The sequence below is a fragment of the Dacryopinax primogenitus genome (assembly GCF_000292625.1).
Source record: "Dacryopinax primogenitus strain DJM-731 SS1 chromosome Unknown DACRYscaffold_3, whole genome shotgun sequence".
Classification (NCBI taxonomy): domain Eukaryota; kingdom Fungi; phylum Basidiomycota; class Dacrymycetes; order Dacrymycetales; family Dacrymycetaceae; genus Dacryopinax; species Dacryopinax primogenitus.
Window position 1 is genome coordinate 587,639 of NW_024467200.1, and position 23,528 is coordinate 611,166.

Consider the following 23,528-nt stretch of genomic DNA (forward strand, 5'->3'; position numbering starts at 1 on the left):
ATCTCCGGCGTTGCTTTTCTGGAGCCTGCGTGACAGCAGTCCTGATCCGGGTCTCTACTAAGGATCTTTGGGTGGCTAACCTAGGAGATTGCCTAGTAGGTCAGAGATTTTGCACTTGTCGGGATTACGTTGCTGATCCCGTTTCAGTGCAAGGAAACAACTGTGAAGGGCATTCACCTGGTAGCTGGCATGTGCGTCGGTTAACGGAAGAGCACAACACAAGCAACCAGAGCGAAGTGAATCACATTCAAGATGAGCACCCCGGCGAAACTTGCATTATCCAGGATCGGGTGCTTGGCATGACATTAATAACTAGGAGTAGGTCCTCGAATGCCCATGACGTGCCGATATTGACAGAGTTATTCAGCTCTAGGTGATTGGGACCAAAAGTGGCTGAAGTCATTTGTGGCACCACTCTACCCCCTCCTCCCTATGTACAGCACGGACTGGGAAACACCTGCTATGCGGAAGCGCCTTCTCATGACCAGCAAATCTCCTCCTTATCAAACGGCCATCGCTGATGTCACGCACGAGAAGCTACCAGAAGGTTGAGTGGTCTTGATCGTTGCAAGCGATGGTCTGCCGGACAACTCGGCTCGTCTAATCCCCGATATAGATCCGGATGTGCAGAGAAAGAAGAACAGAATGATGGAAAGCTGGGTACGCTCTGCGAACCGAAAACCCCTGGAAGGATTAGAAGAGGTGGAAGTGACGGCGGCTGAGTGAATCATATGCAATGCATTAGGGGGCACAGAGGAAAGGAAGGTGCTAATAAACATGACCGACTGGTTCCATGAAAGCATGTGGGATGATTTGACGGTAGTAGTCATCGATATGTTTTTTTTTCCAAATGAAGTGGCCGAGATCCTCTGAACAATATTGTTGGAAGCGTAAACTAAGGAAACAACAGCCCCGACCGAAAAATGACGTGCCGCTCCCTAATAAGCTCGGGGTTGGATTTTGTCTTTCCGCCTGCCGCATCAGAGATGTATCACAAATACGTGTTACATTGACCCATGGAGTAAGATGATTGGATGCTAGGACCCCGATTTGAGCTACCTCGTTTTCACTAGTTGGTGCTTTGTTCAAGAGATGCAGGGGTCCTTTCTATACTTGAAGCGTGCGCGCCAGCATTCATTGGCACTTAGGAAATCGCTGCTATGTGACCCGCTGGTACGAAGACTCTAGAGACGCCCTTGCCACAACTCTCCAGCGCTGACGTGGAATACTTATGCGCAACATCTAATGCGGATAAATCTCGCTTGAAGGACCGCTACCTGGAGCCTATGAGCCGGGGGATGCTGGCAGAGCGACTGCGAGGATTAGCTAATGTGCACACGCACGAACACCCTTTTCCAGGTGCCACTATCAGTTCAGGGAGCTTACAGCCGTGTATGCAACCTGAGAGGACAAACCAAGATCGTTGTGCGGTCCATACATTCAAGGTGGCATCCGGCGAATACCTATTAGCCATGGTGATTGATGGTGATACTCTCGGAGGCTTCAACCTGATGCAAGCTCACGTAGCGCAACAGGACATGGCGGAGAAGAATGCGCAGCGTATGCTCAGCACGAACTTCTGGAACGCATTCGTCAAGAGCTGGGTATGATCCAATCGACTTGTGACTTCTCGGAAATATCAAGCGCATTCGGGCGCGGCATTCAAGCTTTCGATGACGAGTTGGCTCAAGCGCTAAAAAATGCGGTGTCTGATGTCCCGCTGCACCAGACTTTGCTAACGACGTTTCGATGAAAAGATGTTCTTACACGGCTCCTACGGTGTTTCCGTGGAGCGTGTATGGCGGCGGTCCTCATTCGAGTTGCAACTCAGGATCTTTGGGTGGCCAACCTCGGCGACTGTCTCGTGGGTCAGTGCGTCTCGTGCTTATTGTGGGGATTTGCATTGTTGAGTCCATTTCAGTGAAAGGTCATGACAGGGGAGGAGATCCATCTGGTAGTTGGGACGTGGGTCGGTTAACGGAAGAGCATAACACGCACAACGCGAATGAAGTTAAGCGAATCCAAGATGCGCACCCAGGCGAATCCTGCATTTTTAACGGTTGCGTCCTTGGCAGAGTAGTCGTAAGCAGGAGTGAGGCTTTCCGTATTGCGGCGGTATGCAGATGCTAACAGTTCTATTCAGCTTTGGGTGATTGGGACCAAAGTAGCCGAAAGAGACTATGGCACCATTTTACGCCTTCCTTCCTAGTGAAAACACGATGGATCCAATAGGTTGGAAGCGCCTTCTCACGAACAACCGCACTCCTCCATGTCAGACCGCCGTCGCAGATGTCACACACGAGAAACTACCGGCTGGTCGAATCATCTTGATCATTGCTAGCGATGGTCTGCCGGACAACTGCGCTCGTCTGACACTCGATCCACATCCGGATGCGGAAAGACGGAAGCAAGATATGATTGAAAGCTGGGTACGATCTGCGAACAGGAAGCCACTGGAAGGACTGGAGGGTGCAGAGGTGACGGCGGCTGAGCGGATCATGCGGGATGTGTTGGGCGGTACGGAGGAGAGGAAGGTGCAGATCAACATCACGGACTGGTTCCACGTCGACGTATGGGATGATTTGACAGTCGTAGCGATCGAACTATTTCTCCCCAGGTAAAGGGGTGGCTGAGAGCCTCCAAAATGTGGGCGAGGAAACAACAGGGAAGGAATCTCCGCGGGGCTGCATATACGAGAAACAAGCAAACTCGTCATATTATACACCCCACTTCCCCGAGTTCGCGCGTCGCGCGATCTCCATACCCCAATCCGTCTGCAACTTCGTAACAACTCCGGGCAGCGCGCCAAGATAGGATCGGTAATAGTCATAAGATGTTTCGTGCCCTGACAATATAGATATCTGGCTTGTTTTATTACAACACAAAAAGGATCCAATGTAACGCGGTTGCGTTTGCGTATAGCTCTAGCCTCGACTACTTTTGATGAAATGAAGCTTGCGATCTTCACCGATTCGCCCCCCCACGTTTCAGTGAATACCCGTGGTAGCAAGACCTGAGCCACTCTCAAGTCGTGCGTCTATGCAATTCCTCGTATTCAACCATATGGGAACTACGGACGCAGAGCAGATAATACATATAGTACAATGTACAGTACATCATGATCGTCATCAGGCTGTTATTACTACGATCAATAGAGAACATCAGCCATTGATTCTTGATATAATTGAGGCTGACAACAGTGCTTCTACAAGTACAAATCATATTGCGGAATATGGGCAAGGGGAACCCGCAGGTTGATCCCTGTTAGCAGGCCGAGCTCGAAGGGGGGCGTGGTTGTGTGCTATCTGAAGGTGAGTAATACGTCTCAGAGACGAAGATCATGCAGCGTACGTTACGCCGGCTAATCCGAATCGGTTCTTCGATGAATGATATTAGGGCGGTTACCTTTTTTAAGTTCTTCTGGTTACTATCCAAGAGCGCTGCTTGTGGCAAGGATGAGAGGTTAGCAGGGGGAGATTCATTTGAGATAGATATCTAGACGACACGTCAACAACAACCTCGTCGGAGAGAGAGAGAACGTACCCAAAGTAGCTTTCCAAAATAAGATGTTTGTTGCGGATAGATATGCGGGGGTTGTACTGCCAACAGCACACGTTGAGGTATTCGATATTGGGTATGCAATGTTGAGAGAGTATGCAAGAGACAGTTGTCGTAGATGTGATTAGATGAGGAATCAGACGCCAGATGTATCCAAGAGACCCAAGGTGAGAGATCGTTATAAGGTTATGATTGCTGAGCAAGCCGATGGGGAAGATGTTGTACAGAGGAGAAAACCAAGTCCGTGCGATGATGCGTCGTTTAACCAAGAACCCAAGATGAAATAGGGATACAGCGTGTCGTGAGGTGGTCGTGAGGTGATACAGTGCCGGTATCGTTATGGTTACAAATTGTACAAGGCGAATGCAGAATAATAGCAATAAGATGATTGGAGTGATGTTACAGTACAAGGTGCTTGGGGGGTATCCATGCTGGGGGGTATCAAATTGCGTAGAGTAAAGCCGGTCTTCGCGAGCAGCTTTATATACCCTGGCAGCCCACACGCATGACTGGCGCACGCATGGCCCATACGAGTGAGGCCACTGATGAGTGACTGGTATTCCCGCGTTGGGAGCCGATACGGATAGGGCCAGTCATAATTGGGCCAATGAATGATCGGAACAAGCGCGGGAGAGCGCCGGAGGATCGGCGATGGCGTGACTGGCCTAAGTAAGACAACAGGCCTATGATCGGGAGCGAGTAAGTATATGCCGAGGATGTGAAACGTGCTGGTCTTGTTCAGTACGTTTGAGTCAACAAACCGCGTTGCTGGCGTTGCCTGACCGGACAATTGGAGTTAGGCGCGCTCGGAATAAAAACGGGGATTGTAGGGAACAATGGGAACGGATTTCGTGCTGGTGGTCCCGGCGGACTAGAATTCCTATAAGAATCACAATGACCCGAAGCACAATCGTTGTCCGATGTCGATCCTTTAGAACAGCACCGGATTTAGAAAGACCGAAAAGCGGAATAACGCCGATAAAGGAGCGATGTCTTACCGCGGTGGCAGTGATTGATGAAATGCGCCCTTGAATATCATCTTGTTCTCAACGACAACTCACGCGACGCGACCATGGCCGACGTAAGTGCATAACAACTTGATGTAGTATCATTCTGACAGCGGTGTAGACAATGGATCTCGACGAGCTGGGTGTGTCTCACCTTAATCGACATGAGCCCCGTTAACCCAAGTGTGTAGTCAACGACCCGTCGTACGTCCTCGGCGCTTCCGAGCGCGCCAAAGCAGAGAACAAGGCCATCCTCGATGAACTCGAGAGGAAAAAGCGCGCGCGTACGCTGGCGGTGCCTACGGATGACGGCCGAGTGCGTGCTAGGCTGCGGGAGTTGGGCGAACCGATCACCCTTTTTGGAGAGAGAGTGAGTCAACTGTTGTTTGAATATGGTTCGTGCTCATATATGCTGGGTAGGCAGCGGATAGACGAGATCGATTGAAGTATATTCTTTCCCAATTGGGTGTTGAGCGGGGGATACCAGTCGAGGATGAAGAGAGCTCAGAAGAGGTGCGTGCATCTTGGCGTGTTTCATAGGGGCTAGGTGCTCAACTTGAACAGGAACAAGAGGAAGAGTTCTACACTCCCGGCCCGCTGGAGCTACTAGACGCACGGCGAAAATTGGCTCAGTTCTCTCTACCACGGTGAGTCTTCTCCTCTCCTCGTCAATATCCAGGGACATGGGAGCGGTAGAATACTGAAGCTCTATGCAGGGCGATGGACCGCGTGAATTACCAGCGCGCCGAGTCCTCCCTCCCACTAAGTCGAATAGTCGACAAGCGGAAAAAAGTTTTTGCAGAAGTCAAGGTGCGTCTCCTTACTGCGATCAGAGAGCGTTCTAACGGCACGCAGACGTTCAACATCCTTGGAACGCAAGTCGCCGATGACCGACCAATTTCCCAAGTCCGCTTTTCGCCTGATAGCAAGCTGCTCGCTACTGGTAGTTGGTCAGGCTCTGTCAAAGTCTGGGGTATCCCGAACTGCGATTCAAAGCTGACGTTCCGAGGTGCATTTGCTGCATATATGCGTCTAAATCCGTACTGACGAATAGATAGCACACAGCGACAAGGTTGGCGGCGTAGCGTGGCACCCGAGAGCAACGATTGGCCAGGAAGCCGCTGCGGTGAACCTCGTTTCCGGAGGCGGGGAGGGCGACCTCCATCTCTGGTCTCTCGCGAACGAGCAGTCCCTCGCAACTCTGAAAGGGCACCAAGACCGCGTCTGCCGAGTCGCCTTTCACCCTTGTGGCGACTACGTCGGCAGTGCCAGCTATGACGGGACGTGGCGTCTGTGGGACGTCTCTACTGCCAAAGAGATCCTCGTACAAGAAGGGCATAGCAAGGAAGTCTACACCCTCGAGTTCCAAGATGATGGTTCCCTTGCCGCTTCAGGAGGGCTGGACGCTATCGCCCGCGTATGGGATCTGCGCACGGGGCGCACAGCAATGGTACTCGATGGCCACGTACAGGGCATATACGGCATCGATTTCTCGCCCAACGGATACCAGCTCGCAACCGCCTCTGGTGACGACACGATCCGAATCTGGGACGTACGGGCACTCCGCGCGCTGCATACTATCCCAGCACACAAAAGCACCGTTGCTGATGTGAGGTTCTTCAAAGCACCTGTGAGATTCGAGCCTCTCGCCGAGGGGCTGACGGAGCCCCTCCCGAGTGGACTGTATCTCGCTTCGGCGGGGTATGACGGGTTTGTCAAAATTTGGACCGCGGATGATTGGCAGTTGCTTAGGAGCTTACCGACGGATGCCGGGAAGGTCATGAGCTGCGACTTCACGAAGGATGGCAAGTTTTTGGCGAGCGGGTCGTGGAATAGGAGTTTCCAACTGTTTGCGACCGAGAAGGCGTTGGATGAGATGTGATCATATCTTTGTAGACTGATATCCACGGTATGACAATCTAATCCATTTTTATTCTCTAATGACGTGTGGTCGCGATTTTCGACCTTAGGATTAGCACTGAAGATGCCAAATGATGGAGCGAATTGGATGCCAAATGATGGAGCAAATTGGAACCACATCTTAATTGATTTGTGTCTTGGTCATCTAATTGAATACAAATTGATAGTATGAAGGTATGTCATGAGATTTGCTTCGGTTACAATTTTTGGTCAAATGAGATCATCAGCCATGGAAGAAAGAACAATGCAGGGTCTCATAAAAGGGAGCAGCAAAACAAATGCATGATCCAGACAGCGAGTTCTTACGGGTTCGGTGCAGAAGGGGTCACAGTGCCACCGATGCGCTCTTCATGACGTCGTTGCCGCATCGCATCGGCGAACCACTTCCTAAATTGCATCTTGTCGCCGCCCACCTTGCCGGGGAACTCTTGGACGAATTCTGGTTGCATGCCGAGAGAAGGGATGTAGGTCGTCAAGAAAGTGAGGGCTTCGTCACCCCTCACCTGCACGATGGTGTTGAGGAGAGCAGTCACCTCAGCCAGAACCTGCTCATCTTCAGTTTTCGGGGGCCCGGTCAAGAATGAAAAGGCTTACCAAGGTGGTTTCCGCATCCTTGAAGCGCAGGTCGGGGTTCAGAGGTACACGGAAAGCCAAAGGTATCAATTGATCATAGATGAAACGGTCGAAACCGGGAATTGGTTGCGTGGAGGGCGGCGCCCGGACGATTCCGTTGGTACCGTTCGGCGTTGATGTACCGTTCGTAGAGGGTAACGCAGGGTTAACACCCCATGCAGCGACAGCCTTTGACAGAATGATGAAGGCTAGTTTCTGAGCTTGTGGTTCGGAGGGAATCTCGGCGAGCCTCATGAGGAAGATCATGAAGGTTTCAAATGCTCCCATGTTGTCTGCAGCAATGTTATAATAGACGGCAAGCAGAGAAAGCAAGAGCTCACTTGGGGAGGCGAAAATGGTGAACAGGGGGGACCCCACAAGCGCATTGACATATTGCAGATATGCCCTCTTGATTTCGTTATGAACCACTACATCATCGGTTCCCTCCTCAGGCTGGTTCAGCACAGTGTTAACATGCGTCAGCAGTGGGGTGGCCAGATCCGCTACAGTCTCCCGCACATCCTCCTACCAGATAGGTTAACAAACAGATCATCAAGCGTACGTCTAACCATACCTTGAGGCTATGAGCAACCAATCCCATGAAGTTGAGGAAGTCCGAAATCTCTCCATTCTCGATTTGGGAAAGGATTGTTGTGAGCAGAGCAGGCAAAAAAGGTTGCACAGTTGGCCCAGTCGCACTCAGAATCCGTAGAAATGCGAAACGAGCCTGAGCATCGAGAGTTAGGAACTCCGGATATAGATAAACAATCGAAGACACTCACAGCATCGCGGATGACTCGGTATTGACTGGAGCTCTGAAGAGCGACGAGCACTCCCTCCGCCACCTGGCCGAAAACTTGACATAGAACGGTTTGCATGAGCGGGGCTCCACCGGAGGGCATGTCTGGAAATCCTTTGGCTAGATTGCCTAGTGCCATCATGATATGATGAACAGTGAGAATTGGCAAAACGTCCCGGGGTCCGTTTCTTGGAGTTTGCAGGGCCTGTTGCATTTCCACTAAGAGGGGTGTGGTGAATTCCTGTAGGAACGAGATTTGCTGTTCGGCGGGGGCTCTGAAGATCATTGTTCCTGCTGCTTCGAAAAGGTATAATAGTGCGTTAAACGACGAGGAATTAGCGGTAGCATTAAAGAGTAGTTCAGCTTCTCCAAGGTCGGAGTCGTCATCGGGGATCTCGGGACGGATATTCATGACTTGCATTAGGCTGGCGAGTAGCGGGCTGATCAGATCGGAAGGTATATCGGAACTAGTCTCCTGAACGAACTTGTCCAGGAGATAGAAGATGCGATGACGAACATTATTTTTAGGGTTCTGGGCACCCCTAGAGATATCATGAGAAAAGTCCATAGAGATTGGAGACAATACATACAAAGGTCCCACGAACACTTCGAGAACGTTACGAATGTAAGCCTTGCGAAGCTTGAAGAAGTCACAATATCGACAGACAGTCTCAGCCCACTGGATGGTGACAGCGGGATGCGCAAAATTGCAGATTTGAGAGTCCATGAGCATAACCATCATCTCTCCGAGAGGATTGAGAGGCAGGCTGTTGAAATCAATGGACTTTTTGGCCCCCTTCGGCAGCGATGCCGGCATGACACAAAAGCCACTCTTGTCTTTGCCCAGCTCTAAGAAATATGTCAGTCATGCGAGCGTTTCGCAAAAAAGACTAGGACGTACTTTTGTCAGCTTTGTTTAGCTCTCTATACAGGTAAAGCAGCTGCAACGCGAGCTCTACCCGTTGCCAAGATAACTGCTGGCCGTTCACAAAAGCGCCGAGGGTTGACCGTACCACCTCTGTAGTCGCCTTGGTATAGAGGTCGACATCAAGGCCAGCGATACCGTCCATGAATGACTTCAAGCCCTTGCGGAGCTCGCCGAATGCGGCCATGTCATCGTCGTCGGGTTCTTCATCGTCCTCGCCAATTCCCCATTCGGTGTCCTTGTCCCATTGGTATTTTTGGATGATGACCGACATAAACTCTGTGAAGAAAGCTTCTCGGCTGTCTAATGGGAAGCCGTCCTTGAGATTTTTCCTTTGGCGTCGGTACTGCGGACTCATGAGTGCTGAAATCAGAATAGTATGATTTAAAACTCACATATACAAACAGCTGGGTGAGGAAGGGGAATACGGACTCGGAAACATCGTCGAATGGATCGGCCAGGAAACGAAGCGCTATCGGCAGTAGAGTTGCTACCAACGCCTGTGCTTCACCCTTGACAGATTCATCGGTGACCGTTTTCTACAGAGGGGTTAATACCCGGAAGACCTAGAACGCAACGAAAAGACATACGTCCTCCGGGATTCGCAACAGTTCCATGCCAACGATACCAAGCAACTTCCCTAAGGATTCACGGAAGTGGAGCTCATCATCTTGCTCGTCTGTTCTGTCTGGTCTCCTGGTTTGTTGCTCGAGGTTATTGAGAGATTGATGGAGGGACAGCACTTTGATGAGCTGCAGCTTGTCCCGAGGATCCTGAAGGCCTTTGCTGATGAGGCGGTAGAGGGCATCAGAGGCGGCCACCCGGAAAGGCAAGAAAGGGTGATTGATTAGGCGATATAGCATAGGGATCGTTACGGGCGTCACAGTGAGGTTAATGTCAAGCCAGTCTGTGAGATAATCAGCATACATGTAGCTGCGATGACAGATTCAAGGCTACTCACGGACATAACTTGCGAATGTTTGGACAGCAAGGGTGACCAGCTCTTGCACTTGTTCTCGCTCAGCACTCTCCCCTCCTTGGCTGTCTAATCGATCCAGCCCTTCTGTCACTACCGTCACCAGCGCGGTTATCACATTCGAAGCGTCCTTTTCTCGAACATTATGTTTTAATCGTGTTTCTCGATTCTGCCGACCAATGGAGAATGTCCGGGCTCCACGAACGGTCTGATCTGCTATTTCGCCTGAAACCTCGTTGAGCACTCGGAGCATGAGAGTGCAGAGGTTCAGGTTGAGCGCAGTGCCTTGACTTCCCCCAGATCCGGGGATAGTACGCATGGCACCGATGAGGTCAGTGATGAAGGTTGGCCATAGGTCAGGGTACGAGCGGGTGAAGAGAAGAGCGAGGGTGTGGGAGAATTTGTTGCGAAGATCTAAGGGACGCGATCAGCGCCTATAGGACAAGCATGATGAAGCCGAGACGTACATGGAGCACCGGATTCTGCCGTCCCATTGATGTATTCACTTTCTATGTAGGGTGTAAAGGTTACTTGCAAAGGTCTGAAGACCGCAGGTGACAATTCTTCTGGCCTGTCCAACGGCAAGAATGAGTCACAGTGGGACGAGACGCAACAGCAATACACGCACCCCTCGATATCCAAGAACGCCCCCAGCACCTCCAGTGCGAAGTATCTCGTCTGAGGATCATACACACGAGCCCCTGTAGCCAGGTCGCTGGCCATGAAGAGCACGAGCGCTGCTGGCCAGGTGTCATCGGCCTTGTCGCGCGCGTATGTCAGAAACTCAATCGCAGCGGTCTTCAATGCCGGATCTGACACTGGGTCCTGAGCGACTCGAATCGCAGAAAGCAATTGCTGCTGCATCTCCTGTGGGTCCATAATGTACAAAACGACCCAGCTCAGCAGATGAAAGAAAGAATTAAAAGGTAGTGGGAGACGACCGGGTGGCCAGTGCAGGGCGACCAAACCCTTTTGCGGGAAAATTCGCCACTCCAGTCCGAGAGAGCTCTCTTTGCAGAAATTACTTTCCGGTTCTCACACCGGCGGTTTTCTTATTGGTGAATCCAATGTTGACCTCCTCCCACACCCTTTACATGATACATACAATTCATTCATTTATATTTCACAATGCTCTACACGCATATTACGCATGGAAAGGGCATAAAACATATGGTACATCCTAAAAAGGAAGCACACGTGGGCGGCTCGGCCGCCACACTCAGAGGTCCGAGAAAGATCAAGAAAGTCGAAGCAAGCGCCATGCCAAACGAAGAGGCGCTTTGCTTCATCCTATTATTGCGTGTGCTCCGTGAAATAGGAATTCTTGGATGATCTCTCCGCTCGGACGACGTTTACTTGCAGTAGAATCTTCCTCGGCGAGCATGGCTTCGGTGCGTGCCTTCCGTGCCGCCAGCGCTTGCCGGAAAGGTTCCATAAATTCGTCATACCAGGAGAGTTTTTCCTCTGGGGCGGTCGAGTCATGCAAGGAATCCTCATTCAGGGTTGAAACGATCGAGCCAAGTGCCTTCTTCGCTACACGACTGCCCATGGCGTTGAAGACACGCACGTTCTTCCTAGCACGGCCGTTATGCTCATGCACGTACGTGTTGACAGCTTCCTGCACCTCACGCACCGTGATGGTCGCAGTTGACTCGTCAGTCTCGATCGCAGCATCTGTGTGTGAAGAGAAAACGGCAGTCGCTCCCGTTTCGGAAGCCACTCGTACATTCGGCGTGGCGGTAGTGCCGCCAAGGAAGATCGTATCAGATTTTGTGCGTGAAGATCCAACCAATTGGAAGCAAGTGTTACATTGCATGGACTCGACAGTCACGAGATCAGTATTCAGAGGAAGCGAGAGCAGTGAAGTGTCAATCGTCTTCAAGTCGGCGACTCCGCTAATGGAAAAGGGTTGAGGTGAAGTGGATAACCCAAGCGGCTTCTTCTTCGTATCGATCGTCAGTAATGGGGTAGCCCGGGGGATGTCCATGCCCTGGACTTTCTGGGTAAAGACAGCAGCATCGGCCGATGTCTCGGGAGGGCGAACGAAGGTAGGTGGAGGGGTCAGGGGTACCAGGGACAATTGTGGGGGCTGTACCATGCCGTCCGGCCCTCTGCGCAGATAAAGGACAGAAACAGCAAGTACAGCAATAGCGACAGAAACGAGTGTACGCGGATTCCTGGGTATGGTGAGTATAGCGCGTGAAGCATAAGTGAGAAACTTACTGATGAACTAACCGTCGTAGACGAAGGTAGGTTTTTTGCAAATCAGGCAAGAAAGCAGCATATTTTGAAGTATACAAGCTGCCAACCAATGATCTTGCATCTTCATAAATGCTGTGAGAAGGAGTCACCTCCTTCTCGTTGAATTCGGACGACAGCTCGGCTTGCGATACAGGCTCCGGGTTGACCAGCAGACGTGAGTCAGTAGCAGGCTGCACCGCGTGGACGGAACCGCGAGCAGTGTGAACCGATCCTCCGATCGTGCTCGTAGATGCTGAGAGTTCAGAGGGCGACGAAACATCTGCTCCTGGGGAGCTCTCTTCACCAGAGCTAGTGCGAACGACAGACGCGACAAGTTCAGGGTTGATGAGCTTCAGCGCTGCGGAGCGAGCTTCATGTCGAGCAGAAGCGGCCCAAAGCTCATCAACACTGATCACTTGCCGATCAAAGTCGACTGTATGCCGGATCTCGATGCCGTCGAACAAGTAAGAGGCTTGCAAGTTGCTCCACACATGCTGTGCGGACATCAGATCGGCAGGATCTACCCCTCGGCTAATGTTGATATAGTCGCTTTCTTTGGGCAGATCGGAGTGCTCTGAACCCATGGGACTGAGATTCTGCGGGGAAGACGCATCGCTGCGCGGCAGAACGACGGCGATGGATTTCCCTATCATGGCAGAGGGGAAGAAGCCCGGTACGCGCCCCTTGCACAGAGCGGGGTCGATGAAGAATACCGTGAGCACCGGCACAGGAGGTGTGACCATCTTTCCTGTGATGTTGTAATAGGATGTCTGTTTATCCGTCAGAAAATATTAATGTGACAAGACCACATATGGCTCACAACGGCATGGCGCAATGTGAGATCATACACCCGCACTTCCTCTACCATGGTCTCACTTCCCATATCAGGTGGATGATAATCATAAAACTGGATGGTGTGGCTAGTAGAAGATGACGCTTCGTCGCTAGCTTCAGTGGATGAGTCACGAGCCGTTACTTGACCAGGATAGAGGGCAAAGACGGCGTCGAGGATCTCCTCTTTCAGAGGATCAGCCGCCTTGTGCCCAACGAGAATGACATGCAGGGCATCGGGACTCGGGGGAGGGAGATTGCCTATATCGGATAGCGTACTTGTCACAGAGAACATTGATGGAGTGATGGACGCGATAGAAGCGACGGTGGAGCGCTCGTTATCGGCATCGTTGCTCAGCTCAGAGATGTCCGAACGTGCAGCATCAGTTAAATGAGATGGTAGCGCTGGTGCTGCGTCTTCGTTCTCGTGCGAAGGTGGATGATAGTCGGGAGCGGAGGGGAACACAAGGTGGATGCTGCCCTCCGAGTCGGACGACGGTGTAGGCAACCCAGACCGGACCGTGCGAGGAGGGTGTACAGTGGCAGGTGGACTGAGTGTCGGTCGCCGACGGCCATCGTTCACATCCACAGGGATCGGGGGAGGACCAAGGATAAAGACTTCACGGCTGGGACCGTTCGTCCGGACCGGATGGCGTATCGTATCGGCCAAGGGGAGCAGGTCGTAATCTGGGTCGTCGGCGCCACCTGCGACGTCCCCAAAGTCGTCGTCTGATCCATACACATCCTGATTCCCAATCCAGTCCTCGTCTTCCCGAAGCGGGCTGCGCGGCGGATGTGGCAGGAGAGGGAGTGGAGATACGCTGCCAAGGAGCGAGGAGCCTTTCTGTGGGATAACGGAAATGGTTTCGGGCTCTGAGTCGTCAACGACCTCGAAGTTGTAGTCCACGGTCAGGTTTGTTGACGTCGTTGATGGCTGGGAGAACTGGGAAGGTCGACCTTCGGACATTGTGGGCATTACATGGGATGTGGGAGAGAGCGATAGGGGGCTTGTCTGATGACTCTGGCTGAGTTATATACGCAGCGGGGCCCTTAGTCGCGTGTCCATTAGGTGTTGGCACCGACACCGTCCTGTGGCAGAAACGGCCTACACCGTCAACGAGATGTCGACAAGTCATCAACTGCGGCGACGACGACGAGGGATTGACCACTGAAGTCGACGAAGAAATGGATATGTGACGAATCTGGTCAAACAAACAGCGTGGGAACGCTAGAGTAACAATAGTCGTCTAGCGGTCGAGGGGCGCAGCAGATGTGGGTGTCCCCACCCCATCCACAGACGCACAACTTTTGTTTGGGTGGTCTTTCTTATAACAAGTGGGACCGGGTCGCACAACGTCCTAAGTTCGTGTGGTTACCCCCACATTCCCCTCAAATGGAATCGGGTCCGAACACCGCGCTGGCTTCGTAACAGAGCTCCCCGCGTTTTTGTAACTGTCACATATAGTCTAATCCTAAATTCCTTCTACTACCCAGTACAGAATACATCACACCAATCTAGATATCTCAGTCCAATGCTCCCAGATTATACATCAAACAAAGCTAACAAACACCAAACATACAACGGCAATACAAGGTTATCATTCTGCATCGAGAGCGCCTCGAGCAGCGAGCCAAGGCCGATCGCACACCCGTACTTCCAGAGCGAGAAGGGATCGACGATGCCTGACAGTCGAAGTAGCAAGGCGCAGAGCCAGACAGAGCCTGCGAGCGCGGCGGAGCCTTCGACGCTCTTCCCACTCGCGCTGCTCCATCGGTGCTTGCCGATCTTGCGGCCTATGATGCTCGCTAGGGCATCTCCGACACCGAGGACGAGCACGCCGGTGAGCTCGAGTATAGGCTTGGAATCTTCTAGCCAGATACTCCCGGCGCACCCGGTCAGGAGGTAGAAATGGGAGAGGATCGCTGTGCCCGAATCGCGGTGGTCGAGGAACTCGGAGAGGAAGACGTGGACGGCAGCGCCGAATGGGTAAAGGGCAAAGTAGCGGACGTATTCGGCGAATGTAAATAATGCGAAGGCAGCTGAGAAAGACAGGTGGGTGAACGCGGGCTACAGGATAATCGTCAGATCAGATCATGGCAGAGGCAGGGACGTACGTCAATGATGATGCCAGGGAGGAACATAAGCACCGCCAAGGCATGGAAGAACTTTCTCCTAGCGTTCAGTCCCAGCGTAGGGACATGCTTATCTGCCGCATCCAGCATCTCCGTAACGCTCGACGACGCCGTTCCGACGGGACTCTGTATCGCACTCTCACTGACATGCCCGTCCTGTGTCAGCGTGCCGTTCCCTGTTCGCGCAGGAGCATTATGCCCTGCGCCGTGTCCGTTCAGATGCCGATATCGTCTTTGACGCGCGAGCTGCCTGTTCCACCCCGCGACGCTCAGACTGCCTAGGATACCCCAGTAGCCGAGCAGGACAAGACGGCTCCAAGGTCTTCTGCCTTCTAAGAGCCAGAAAACGACCCATGCCCAGGGGTTACGCCAGCCTAGACACCACTGTGTCCATACGCCGACAACTCCTCCTATGAACAGAGCAAACCCGGCATATACGGCTGCGGCGAGCCCTCGGCGCTGGATGAGCTTGTCTTCTGGGAAACGAAGTCGATGAAGTGGCTTTTGGGCGATGTTCCGTGAGAGAACGAGGAGAGGAGAGAGGAGGAAGCCGGCGAGGAGACAGCCGGGAATGAGAGCGAGTTGATAGATAAGAAGCGGGGTGGGACGTCGAAAAGTCTTGATGAAAGGTGTTGAGATGGGCCAAATCTGCGTTTTGATCAGCATGGGGTCACAGGCATGGTGAAAGCAGCTCACGCGGGATATGGTCAAATTTGTCGTCTCCATGACCAGCGCCGTCGCGCACTGCGCAACAAAACATAATTCCCCGAGTGTGAACCCTCGCCTTGCGAGGCGTATCATCACATACAAGCAGAACTGGTAAAACAAAGACACGGTGAGGACGTCAAACATCGACAGCTCTGCGAAACCGTCAGATTCCATCCTTGTAATCAAGACAAGGAGAACACACCACTCCATAAGGATGAACCTGTAGACGTCGCCGCTGTCTTGACGCCCACAGCGATGCTAACCATGATGACCGTCATGCCTACGTAACTTCCAAACCTGCGCAGCTCAGATTTCGGTAGTAGGCCAGAGCGAACACCTCCTTCTCTTTCCTTGGCTACACGAATGTCTGCGCGCCGCGACGACTCAAAATGGATCGAGATGAGAAACGAACACAAGGAAGCCATTTCGAACATGTTCCGTCTTGAACGGACGAGGGCAACAGTGGGAGGGATGGTTGATGACGCAAGAGGCGGCTCCACGAGCCATCTCGGGGATAATGAACTGAGTGGACTGCCGAATTCCGCAGCAGGTAGGGAGACGAGGAGGGCACTGGCGGATACTAGAGGTCCAAGTAGAAGCGCAGTGATGATCCCGGAATCGATGCAATCTCTGTAATCGCGTTCTTCTGTCATCCATAATCGACCGATATCCCCGTCCTTCTCAAGCTCAGGCTTAAGTTGCTGCTGAGCCGACACGTGGAACGATGCTCTTCGACCATTGGGAGGAGTTCTCCGTTCGCGTAGAGTATGGATGTCGTTCAACTTCGGCAGCAAGCTGTTCATCAGAACGGGGGAGTTTGTTGGCGGCGGCGCTTTCCCACGATAGCCAGATACTGCCAAGGTGAGCAGAGCGACCAAAATCAATGCCGCTCCCTCTGTATGTCTTTCAGCATATATGCGCCTCCAAACAAACATAACTCACCAGCAGCCATACATTTCTCTCCTCTCATAGCTAGACTCCATAACACCCCACCGAATGGCCCAACTAGGAGTGCTGCCTCTCCCGCTCGGCGCACATCTAGCTTCCGCTTCAACCTCCCTAGCACAACTTGAACGTGTTTTGGAAGTACAGTCGACGTGTTGGATGATGTTGTTCTGTTCTGGTTTGCAAGTCTTCGCGAAGCGCTGGGGGATAGAGGACGTGGAGGATAAGCGCTGACGGGGGAAGGTCCGGGTGAAGCGGGTGAGGGGTCGAGCAATTTTGTACGGGAAGGGAAGAGCAAGCTTGCGCTCTGAGAGAACCCGAAAGGCATGGGGATTCCGTGTTTGCTCGGCTCCGGTTTGTACGGTTGGTTGCTGGGCACATCGGTCTCGTCCTCGTCATCGTCGTCCACAGGGCTGTCTTCTGCGCCCTGGCTAGATGGGCTCGCAAGGTACGTCGCGCTCCTGTCGCTCTGTACTGGCGTGACGCGCGTGTTGATACGTGTTGCTGTTATGAGAGGTGGACGACGAGGTCTAAGTGGTGAGAGTGGTCGATGGGAAGGAGGCGGAGATGAGCTGGGTGATGACAGGGTACTGTTGTACTTGTATGCTGTGTGGGACGGTGTGCTTGATATGGTGAGCATGGCCGTGTGGACGTTGATCGTGAGTGATTACTCGGGGAGATGAGCAAGGCTATGAGAGGGAAATGAACAGAGACGGTGATCGAGGATGCGCCTATAAACAACAGACAAAGCGATCATGACATGAATTCCTTTTTTTCACATGTCTCGAAAGGGTCAGCAACGTTACTCAGCCGTTCAGAACCGAAGTAACTCCGCAACTCCGAGTGAGACTCGGCGCTTCATTCACTTAGCAGCATACATCGACACTTCACTGCATACAATGTCTCGCATTCGAGAGTATCTACGACGCTCACTCGCTGTCGCACAGGATGGAATAGCAAGGACCATCGCCGCCGACCCCGCACCCCCACGCCTGCCACTCCCAATGTTCACCATCCACTCGCAGGAAGACCTCGAGCAGTTCGCAACAGGCTGCGACGCTGACATTGGCGGGTATAGCACTTGCCACCTTGAGCTCGACTCGGAATCCCGAGGGCGCTTCTATGGAAATATGAACACCTCGGTCCACCCCAGTCTGGCGGGGAAGATGAATTCCGGATATGCGGCGTTCAGGAGTAAGAAGCGGACAAGTCTGTTCGGAGAGATGTTCTTCGATGTCGGCAGACTGAAGTATCTCCATCTACGGGTGAAGGCGGGAGGGGATAGGAGAACGCAAGACGCGTATTTTGTGAATATCCAGACGGAGACACCTGTTACGTCCGATATCTGGCAGCATCGGCTGTTCCTGCGCGAGCATGGCGCATGGGAGGACGTCCTAGTGCGTATTGTCATACCTACTCATACCCTGCTCTAATCCAATATCGCAGATCCCATTCCGCTCTTTCGTATTAACGAACTACGGCCAGCCCGTTCCCGGGAAAATGGAGATGAACACGGAGAAAGTACGCACAGTGGGCATCTCCATCCTAGGCGGCAAGTTCGGGATCGACGGGAAGTATGAGCTGGGCATCGATAGCATTTCAGCGATTAACGAGGTACGCTTCTTTTCCGCTTTCTTGTGCCTGGCGCTCACGATTGACTGTAGCCGCCTCAGGCGCCACCGCGTATCTCTGCTGCTGACTTTGCCGCGTCGCTTCCCGCTCAAGAGGAGATGAAGGTCTCCGCATTAGGCGAGTTACTTCGAACAGCAGCAACGCTGCAAATTACGGAAACAGAGCTAATGGCCGCGCTCACCGAGGAAGAACGTGTCGTACTGAGCCGAGCTGTGAACGCTCGAATAGGGATGGAGAAGTCTGGAGAGAAGGGGGGGAAGGAGGAGAAGGGCAGGAATAGCAGGGAAGAGAAGATGTTGCTTAGGGCGGCTGCTAGGCTCGCAAGGGAAAGGATGAAGCGGGAGTTGGGCACTGTTGCTCCTGCACCGCAGGCAAAGCAGGCGGCAGAAGAGTGTGTCAACGCGAGGCTTGCGCCCGAGACGCCGTCGGAAGAGGAAAAGAAGCTGTGATATGGTAGGGACAAGCTGATTTTCTGAAGCTGGAACACAGCGACAGGCGTCGTCTACTACAATCTCGTACGAGCGAAGCGCAAAACGCGACTCCCGCCAGGCGTCAGTCCTATCGCACCAAGCCCCGTCCTTGATCCTTCGGCCACATCAGGCATAAACCCACCAGATACTTATGCCCCAGTGACACGAGTATTTCTCTGCCAGCGGAAGTCACGTGCCGCCGTCTATTTTTACGCTGAAAGAGCCTAGTTACGTCTTATCCCCGAAAGAAAGCTGGGTCATCTGCTAGTGTAACCGATATTGATATTCCATCCATTGCTCGTCGACGGGCTTACCCTTCACTTTCACTTCTGAGAGCAGGCTCATACGAGACCGGCGATCCTACTTCGTTCGTTGGACACATCCATTAGGGAAAGGCTCGCGTATGCCAGCATGAGATCGGTCAAGGACGACCCAGGGGAGCGGCGTGGGTCGTGTGCCTGAAAATACGGTTTGTGTGCGCTATTTCGAGGAGAACTCTCCTGATCGCCTCAAGCCGCAGGTCAGGCCGGCGGGGTAGTCCCCGTCCGTAGTGAACTTCTGATATCGGCGCGCACCTCCCGCTCAGCATGTCCAGTCAGGAGACTTGTAAATCATTTCCAACACCCCGACGAATGAACAGAGAAGTAGAGGCGCAGTGAGACGTTGACGTGTCGCGTCCCTGCCCATTAGGGCAGAGCGTGCCGCCGGGTTGGGCCGGAGCACGCGCACGAGAGAGATAAGATCATATCAGAGGGACATCTGCTTCTGGCGTGCCCCGAGCGCTGGGTACGATTAACGTGCTTGGGATTGGCTCTGTGTTGCAGTTGCTAGGGGGGACTGCTTGATGTTCATTTCGGCGGTGTTAATAGTATGGAGCTCATTGGCGACTATGACTGCGGGAAGTTGGAGATAGAGACAAGCGTCGGTAGAACTCGGACAAGCTGAGTGCACTCAAGACGTGTATTTATCAAAAGGTTGCTTTAGCCGACAAGCTGCGTCTCCAATGCTCAAACGCCTAGCTCCTCTAGTTCTGACTCCCAGCCAGGTAAGGGAACTTAGCCCGGCTGAGCAATGCGCGGAATGCTCGGAACAACCCCCATTGAGCGAATGGGTGCATGAATCTGGCCAAGTCCTTTCTATGAGATAAGCCGGATGTGGCTGGCGGCACCACAGGCGGTGATTGTACTTATTTTCGCACGTGTGTGAATATTCGTATGATGCATTGCCCTGAGCCAAGTGGTCCCAAGGGAGGGAACAAGGATGAGAGAGCGTCGGAAGTCAGTTGACGCGACGGAAAGAGGGGAGGCGCGCACCGATCCCATCGCGGAATTCATCAGTCGTGGGTTATTGCCCCCCTTCATCGTTCACCGTCGCTTCTCATTGTCACCTCTCTTCCTCGGACATCAACACCTTACCCACATTGGTAAGTCTTTAGTTACGATTGGGAGAAGATGTACAATGTCCTAATTCAGACAAGGTCATTGGAGATTGCAAAATATGGACAGAAAATGAGCAAGAGGAATGGACCGACATTGCCGCACAGAGTTTCCCATAGACCCACTTGAATTGCCCGCCAAGTCTCAGCGGGAAAAAAGTGTATAAAAGGCCCACGGTCTATCTGCTTACCCTCCCTCACTTCAACTTGCTTCCCCCCTTTCCCCTCCTCTCAGCCATGCAGCCACTCTCCTCCTTCACCCTCACCAACCTCCAGTGGGCAAACCATGCAGTCGCATCACGCATCATCACCTGCATCGTCCTCGAATCCCTCCTCCAAGCGCTCTTCGTTCCTTCAGAACACCCGGAGAAGGATGGATTCGTCGGCCTCTGTGTCCTCCTCGGGCCCAATAGCAAGGTGCATGCAGACGGCAACGCCCTTGCCTTGGGGCACAAGGATGTCTACGCCATCGTCCCCCTCCGCTCCCTCCCCGTCCTCAGCCCCAAGAGTCAGGAACTCCCAGTGAGGAGGATCCTCCTCATCGACCCGCTCGAGATGTTCCCCTACGTGTACACCTTCCAGCCCCAAATTGCAGACACGGGCGACGCGGCAAAGGTGCGTCATCCCAACCCCACTTACACATAGTCAACTAATTCCCTCACAGCTCGGTCACAAAGTGCTCGACTGCCTCCAAGCCAGCATCCGAACCTCAGTTGACAACGAGGTCCTCGATCATCTCACCGCTGTCCAGCTGTGGGAAAAGTTCGCCCTCATGGCCCATGTCGAGGCCGACATTGCCGAGGAGCTTGCGGAAGAGTTTGGGAGCTCTGTCGAATGGCAGGCTTATTCTTATGACCATCCGGCGGTGATACCTACCCTGCAGTCGCCGAGTATCAAGTGGGAGCAGACGATTCTCGAGGGTCATCCCACTCACCCGGTATGTTCCCCTCTCCCACATGTGAATGTATGCTAATTCCACGACTGCAGATGAACAAGGCGAGGAAATCGCTTCCTCCCATGCCTGTCATTACCCCTGGCTCGTACGACTTCCTTAACCCAACGATCCGGATCATGCGCGTCCCAAGACGGAATCTCAAGTTGCGCGGCGAATTCGAGAACATCTTCGAGCCCATGGTCCAGGCTGCGGAGAAGAACGCGGGCCAGACGCTCACCCGCACGTCAAACTTCGTTCTCATGCCAGTTCACGAGCTGCAGCTCCCAAATATCAAAGAGAAGTTCCCGGAGAACGAGGTGCTCGGAGAGGAGTTCTCGGTCAAGGCCGAGTCGCTTACCTCTACTCGCTCGGTGCTCATCCCCGAGGTGCTGAGGAAACACTCCCTCAAGCTTTGCGTCAGTATGAAGATCTCATCCGCCCTGCGCACCGTCACCCCCTGGACGTGCTTCGTCGGCAACGAGTTCACGCACAACATCCTCCCTAAGTTGCATTACGACCGCACAGCGCTTGTCGTCGAAGGCGAGGTTGCAAGTGCCGTCTCAAACAACCCAGACTTTAGCATTGCGAAGCACTGCTCTACCGTCGTGCGCGAGAGCTACGAGCTCTACTCAGAAAAGAAGAACGAGCGCGTGATTGTCTGCACCGCGCTGACGGAGAAAATCCAAAGGCCAGACACGGACATCACCCAGGCCGAACACGTGTTCGGTCTGGACACGGACGAAAAGCGTGTCGCATTCCTGGATCGGTATGTCAAGATCGCTGTTGCTGCGTTCCTCCCCCCGCTCCTGATCGACGGAGTGGCTTTCGAGGCCCATGGGCAGAATACGATGACCCGGTTTGATATGACCACTGGAGAGCTTGTTGGGTTCGCCATCCGCGATTTTGGTGGGATCAAGGTTCATCAACCTACGCTCGAGCGGTCGATCGGCCAGAGACTTGCTGTCCTGCCTGACGACGCCGTCGGGACTGAAGACTTGAACGACTGCTTCAAGCTCTTGCACCACACGCTTATCCATGTTCATATTCACCGGCTCATCCGTGTTCTGGGATTGCACGAAGACGGCCGTGGATGGGCCATCGTCCGCAAGTACTTGGACGCAGCGATCCCTCAGGATCACGCGCTGCGCAAGGCCTGGCTTAGCGAGGAAGCGGCGTTCGTCCCCGCCAAGTGCTTTATTAAGATGAAGATGACGGAGCTGTATCGCGACTACATCTACTCCCCGATTCCGAACTTGATCCAATACAAGCCTCAGGAGGCGTGAATTTCCCCCGCAGGCCGAACAGACCGAGTCGAAGGCGGATTTTCTTTCTTTCTCTCTCTTTCTTTTTTGGCATAGCGGGTTTGAGCACAACTCTGAGAGATGCGAGGCGATACCAAAATCAATTGCATTGTGAAACATGTAGGGAATAGGAATACTGGCTCGGGCGCCAAGAGACGCGAGGGTTACCAATCAATATTATCATGGGCTGCATTCATATCGCGTCTTTGGATCGTATGGATTTCGATGTGAGGGGCTGTTGATCCCTGGAGGGTAGGAGTTGCCAAGATATCAGAAACGTGTGAGATGCGAGTAGACTGAGAATGAAATCAGCTCCCAGGCACTAGGCATGAAGGTGCGTAAAACAACACCCAGCATACATACTTAAGTGAATACGCACGTTCGAGGACAAAAAGCGGATGGATCTACAGTTCCTGAGACGGTAGCCATCGGTAGTATATAATACACGAGCCAGAAGGCGGTTCCATGCAACGAGGCCTAGAGCGGCAAGTGTATCGTCAGAATCGAGACTGTGGTTTCCATTGCGGATGGACGACATGCTCGGAATCTTCATTTCCCACGCAAATAACATTGGACGTATAAATGGACAAGCCTCATGTTGGACCACAGGTTCCGGTGGGAAGCAATAAGCATCCAATCTGCTGCACCGGCGCTTTAACGAGGTCGTGCTATATACACGGCGCCCATGAGTTCCTGCGGGGGCAATCGCATCCATGGCTCTCCTCCCAAGACGACGCACGGGGATCCCTTAGCAAATGCCTGTGTCGCACTGCTGGCTTCGGTGTTGGATGAGTTGATTTGGCTTTGATCGCGGACCATATGCACGGTCCAATCTATGTTTGCCTGCTCATGGTGTTTCTTGCTCTGAACAGGCTAGAAACTGAGCAGATCATCGTAAGGAACAGCTTCGCTATACGGAACAACCGCACCTACAGATGATAATGGCGAGTGCAGAGGAATGCGCATAGTCGTGCGTGCAAGCGCAACTGGAGGAATAGACCACACCTCCTTGTACTGGCACGTGTACGTTATCAACAATGAAAGGCTTCAGACATTCGCGCCTGGTATGCAGTACAAATCAGGTGAGCGATCACGACGGCA

The 23,528-nt window shown here is 52.9% G+C and overlaps 8 protein-coding genes across 8 annotated transcripts; 5 read left to right on the plus strand and 3 right to left on the minus strand.

The window, feature by feature from the left end:
• Positions 1-1,534: 1,534 nt before the first annotated feature.
• Positions 1,535-2,092, plus strand: DACRYDRAFT_20389 (uncharacterized protein; the record flags this gene model as incomplete). Its single annotated transcript, XM_040771919.1, has 2 exons — positions 1,535-1,868; positions 1,922-2,092. Coding segments are annotated over exons 1-2 (206 nt in total), but the record flags the coding sequence as incomplete, so codon positions are not given.
• A 1,259-nt stretch (positions 2,093-3,351) lies between these two features.
• DACRYDRAFT_20390 (uncharacterized protein) lies at positions 3,352-3,980 on the plus strand. The gene is made up of 2 exons (XM_040771920.1): positions 3,352-3,495; positions 3,544-3,980. The coding sequence occupies exon 2, from the start codon at positions 3,687-3,689 to the stop codon at positions 3,843-3,845; it is 159 nt and encodes a 52-aa protein (XP_040631652.1). The 5' UTR covers positions 3,352-3,495; positions 3,544-3,686; the 3' UTR covers positions 3,846-3,980.
• Positions 3,981-4,621: 641 nt separating this feature from the next.
• DACRYDRAFT_75657 (WD40 repeat-like protein) lies at positions 4,622-6,447 on the plus strand (the record flags this gene model as incomplete). The annotated part of the gene is made up of 8 exons (XM_040776150.1): positions 4,622-4,639; positions 4,687-4,708; positions 4,757-4,935; positions 4,986-5,078; positions 5,130-5,212; positions 5,282-5,375; positions 5,421-5,574; positions 5,624-6,447. Exons 1-8 carry the CDS (start codon positions 4,631-4,633, stop codon positions 6,445-6,447), a joined length of 1,458 nt encoding a protein of 485 aa, XP_040631653.1. The 5' UTR covers positions 4,622-4,630.
• A 340-nt stretch (positions 6,448-6,787) lies between these two features.
• Positions 6,788-10,661, minus strand: DACRYDRAFT_47111 (Xpo1-domain-containing protein; the record flags this gene model as incomplete). The annotated part of the gene is made up of 12 exons (XM_040774740.1): positions 6,788-7,030; positions 7,080-7,390; positions 7,439-7,622; positions 7,672-7,824; positions 7,880-8,438; positions 8,487-8,745; positions 8,798-9,167; positions 9,217-9,360; positions 9,412-9,728; positions 9,783-10,211; positions 10,265-10,368; positions 10,426-10,661. 12 exons carry the CDS (start codon positions 10,659-10,661, stop codon positions 6,788-6,790), a joined length of 3,309 nt encoding a protein of 1,102 aa, XP_040631654.1.
• A 309-nt stretch (positions 10,662-10,970) lies between these two features.
• Positions 10,971-13,836, minus strand: DACRYDRAFT_114092 (uncharacterized protein; the record flags this gene model as incomplete). The annotated part of the gene is made up of 3 exons (XM_040769756.1): positions 10,971-11,974; positions 12,021-12,808; positions 12,859-13,836. 3 exons carry the CDS (start codon positions 13,834-13,836, stop codon positions 11,083-11,085), a joined length of 2,658 nt encoding a protein of 885 aa, XP_040631655.1. The 3' UTR covers positions 10,971-11,082.
• Positions 13,837-14,412: 576 nt separating this feature from the next.
• On the minus strand, positions 14,413-16,513 carry DACRYDRAFT_47116 (uncharacterized protein; the record flags this gene model as incomplete). The annotated part of the gene is made up of 4 exons (XM_040774741.1): positions 14,413-14,937; positions 14,985-15,650; positions 15,699-15,862; positions 15,913-16,513. The coding sequence occupies 4 exons, from the start codon at positions 16,511-16,513 to the stop codon at positions 14,413-14,415; spliced, it is 1,956 nt and encodes a 651-aa protein (XP_040631656.1).
• A 1,041-nt stretch (positions 16,514-17,554) lies between these two features.
• DACRYDRAFT_98568 (CIA30-domain-containing protein) lies at positions 17,555-18,736 on the plus strand (the record flags this gene model as incomplete). The annotated part of the gene is made up of 3 exons (XM_040777535.1): positions 17,555-18,052; positions 18,102-18,269; positions 18,320-18,736. The coding sequence occupies 3 exons, from the start codon at positions 17,555-17,557 to the stop codon at positions 18,734-18,736; spliced, it is 1,083 nt and encodes a 360-aa protein (XP_040631657.1).
• Positions 18,737-20,429: 1,693 nt separating this feature from the next.
• Positions 20,430-23,121, plus strand: DACRYDRAFT_75668 (uncharacterized protein; the record flags this gene model as incomplete). Its single annotated transcript, XM_040776151.1, has 4 exons — positions 20,430-20,807; positions 20,857-21,129; positions 21,180-22,723; positions 22,791-23,121. 3 exons carry the CDS (start codon positions 20,430-20,432, stop codon positions 22,407-22,409), a joined length of 1,881 nt encoding a protein of 626 aa, XP_040631658.1. The 3' UTR covers positions 22,410-22,723; positions 22,791-23,121.
• Positions 23,122-23,528: the final 407 nt, after the last annotated feature.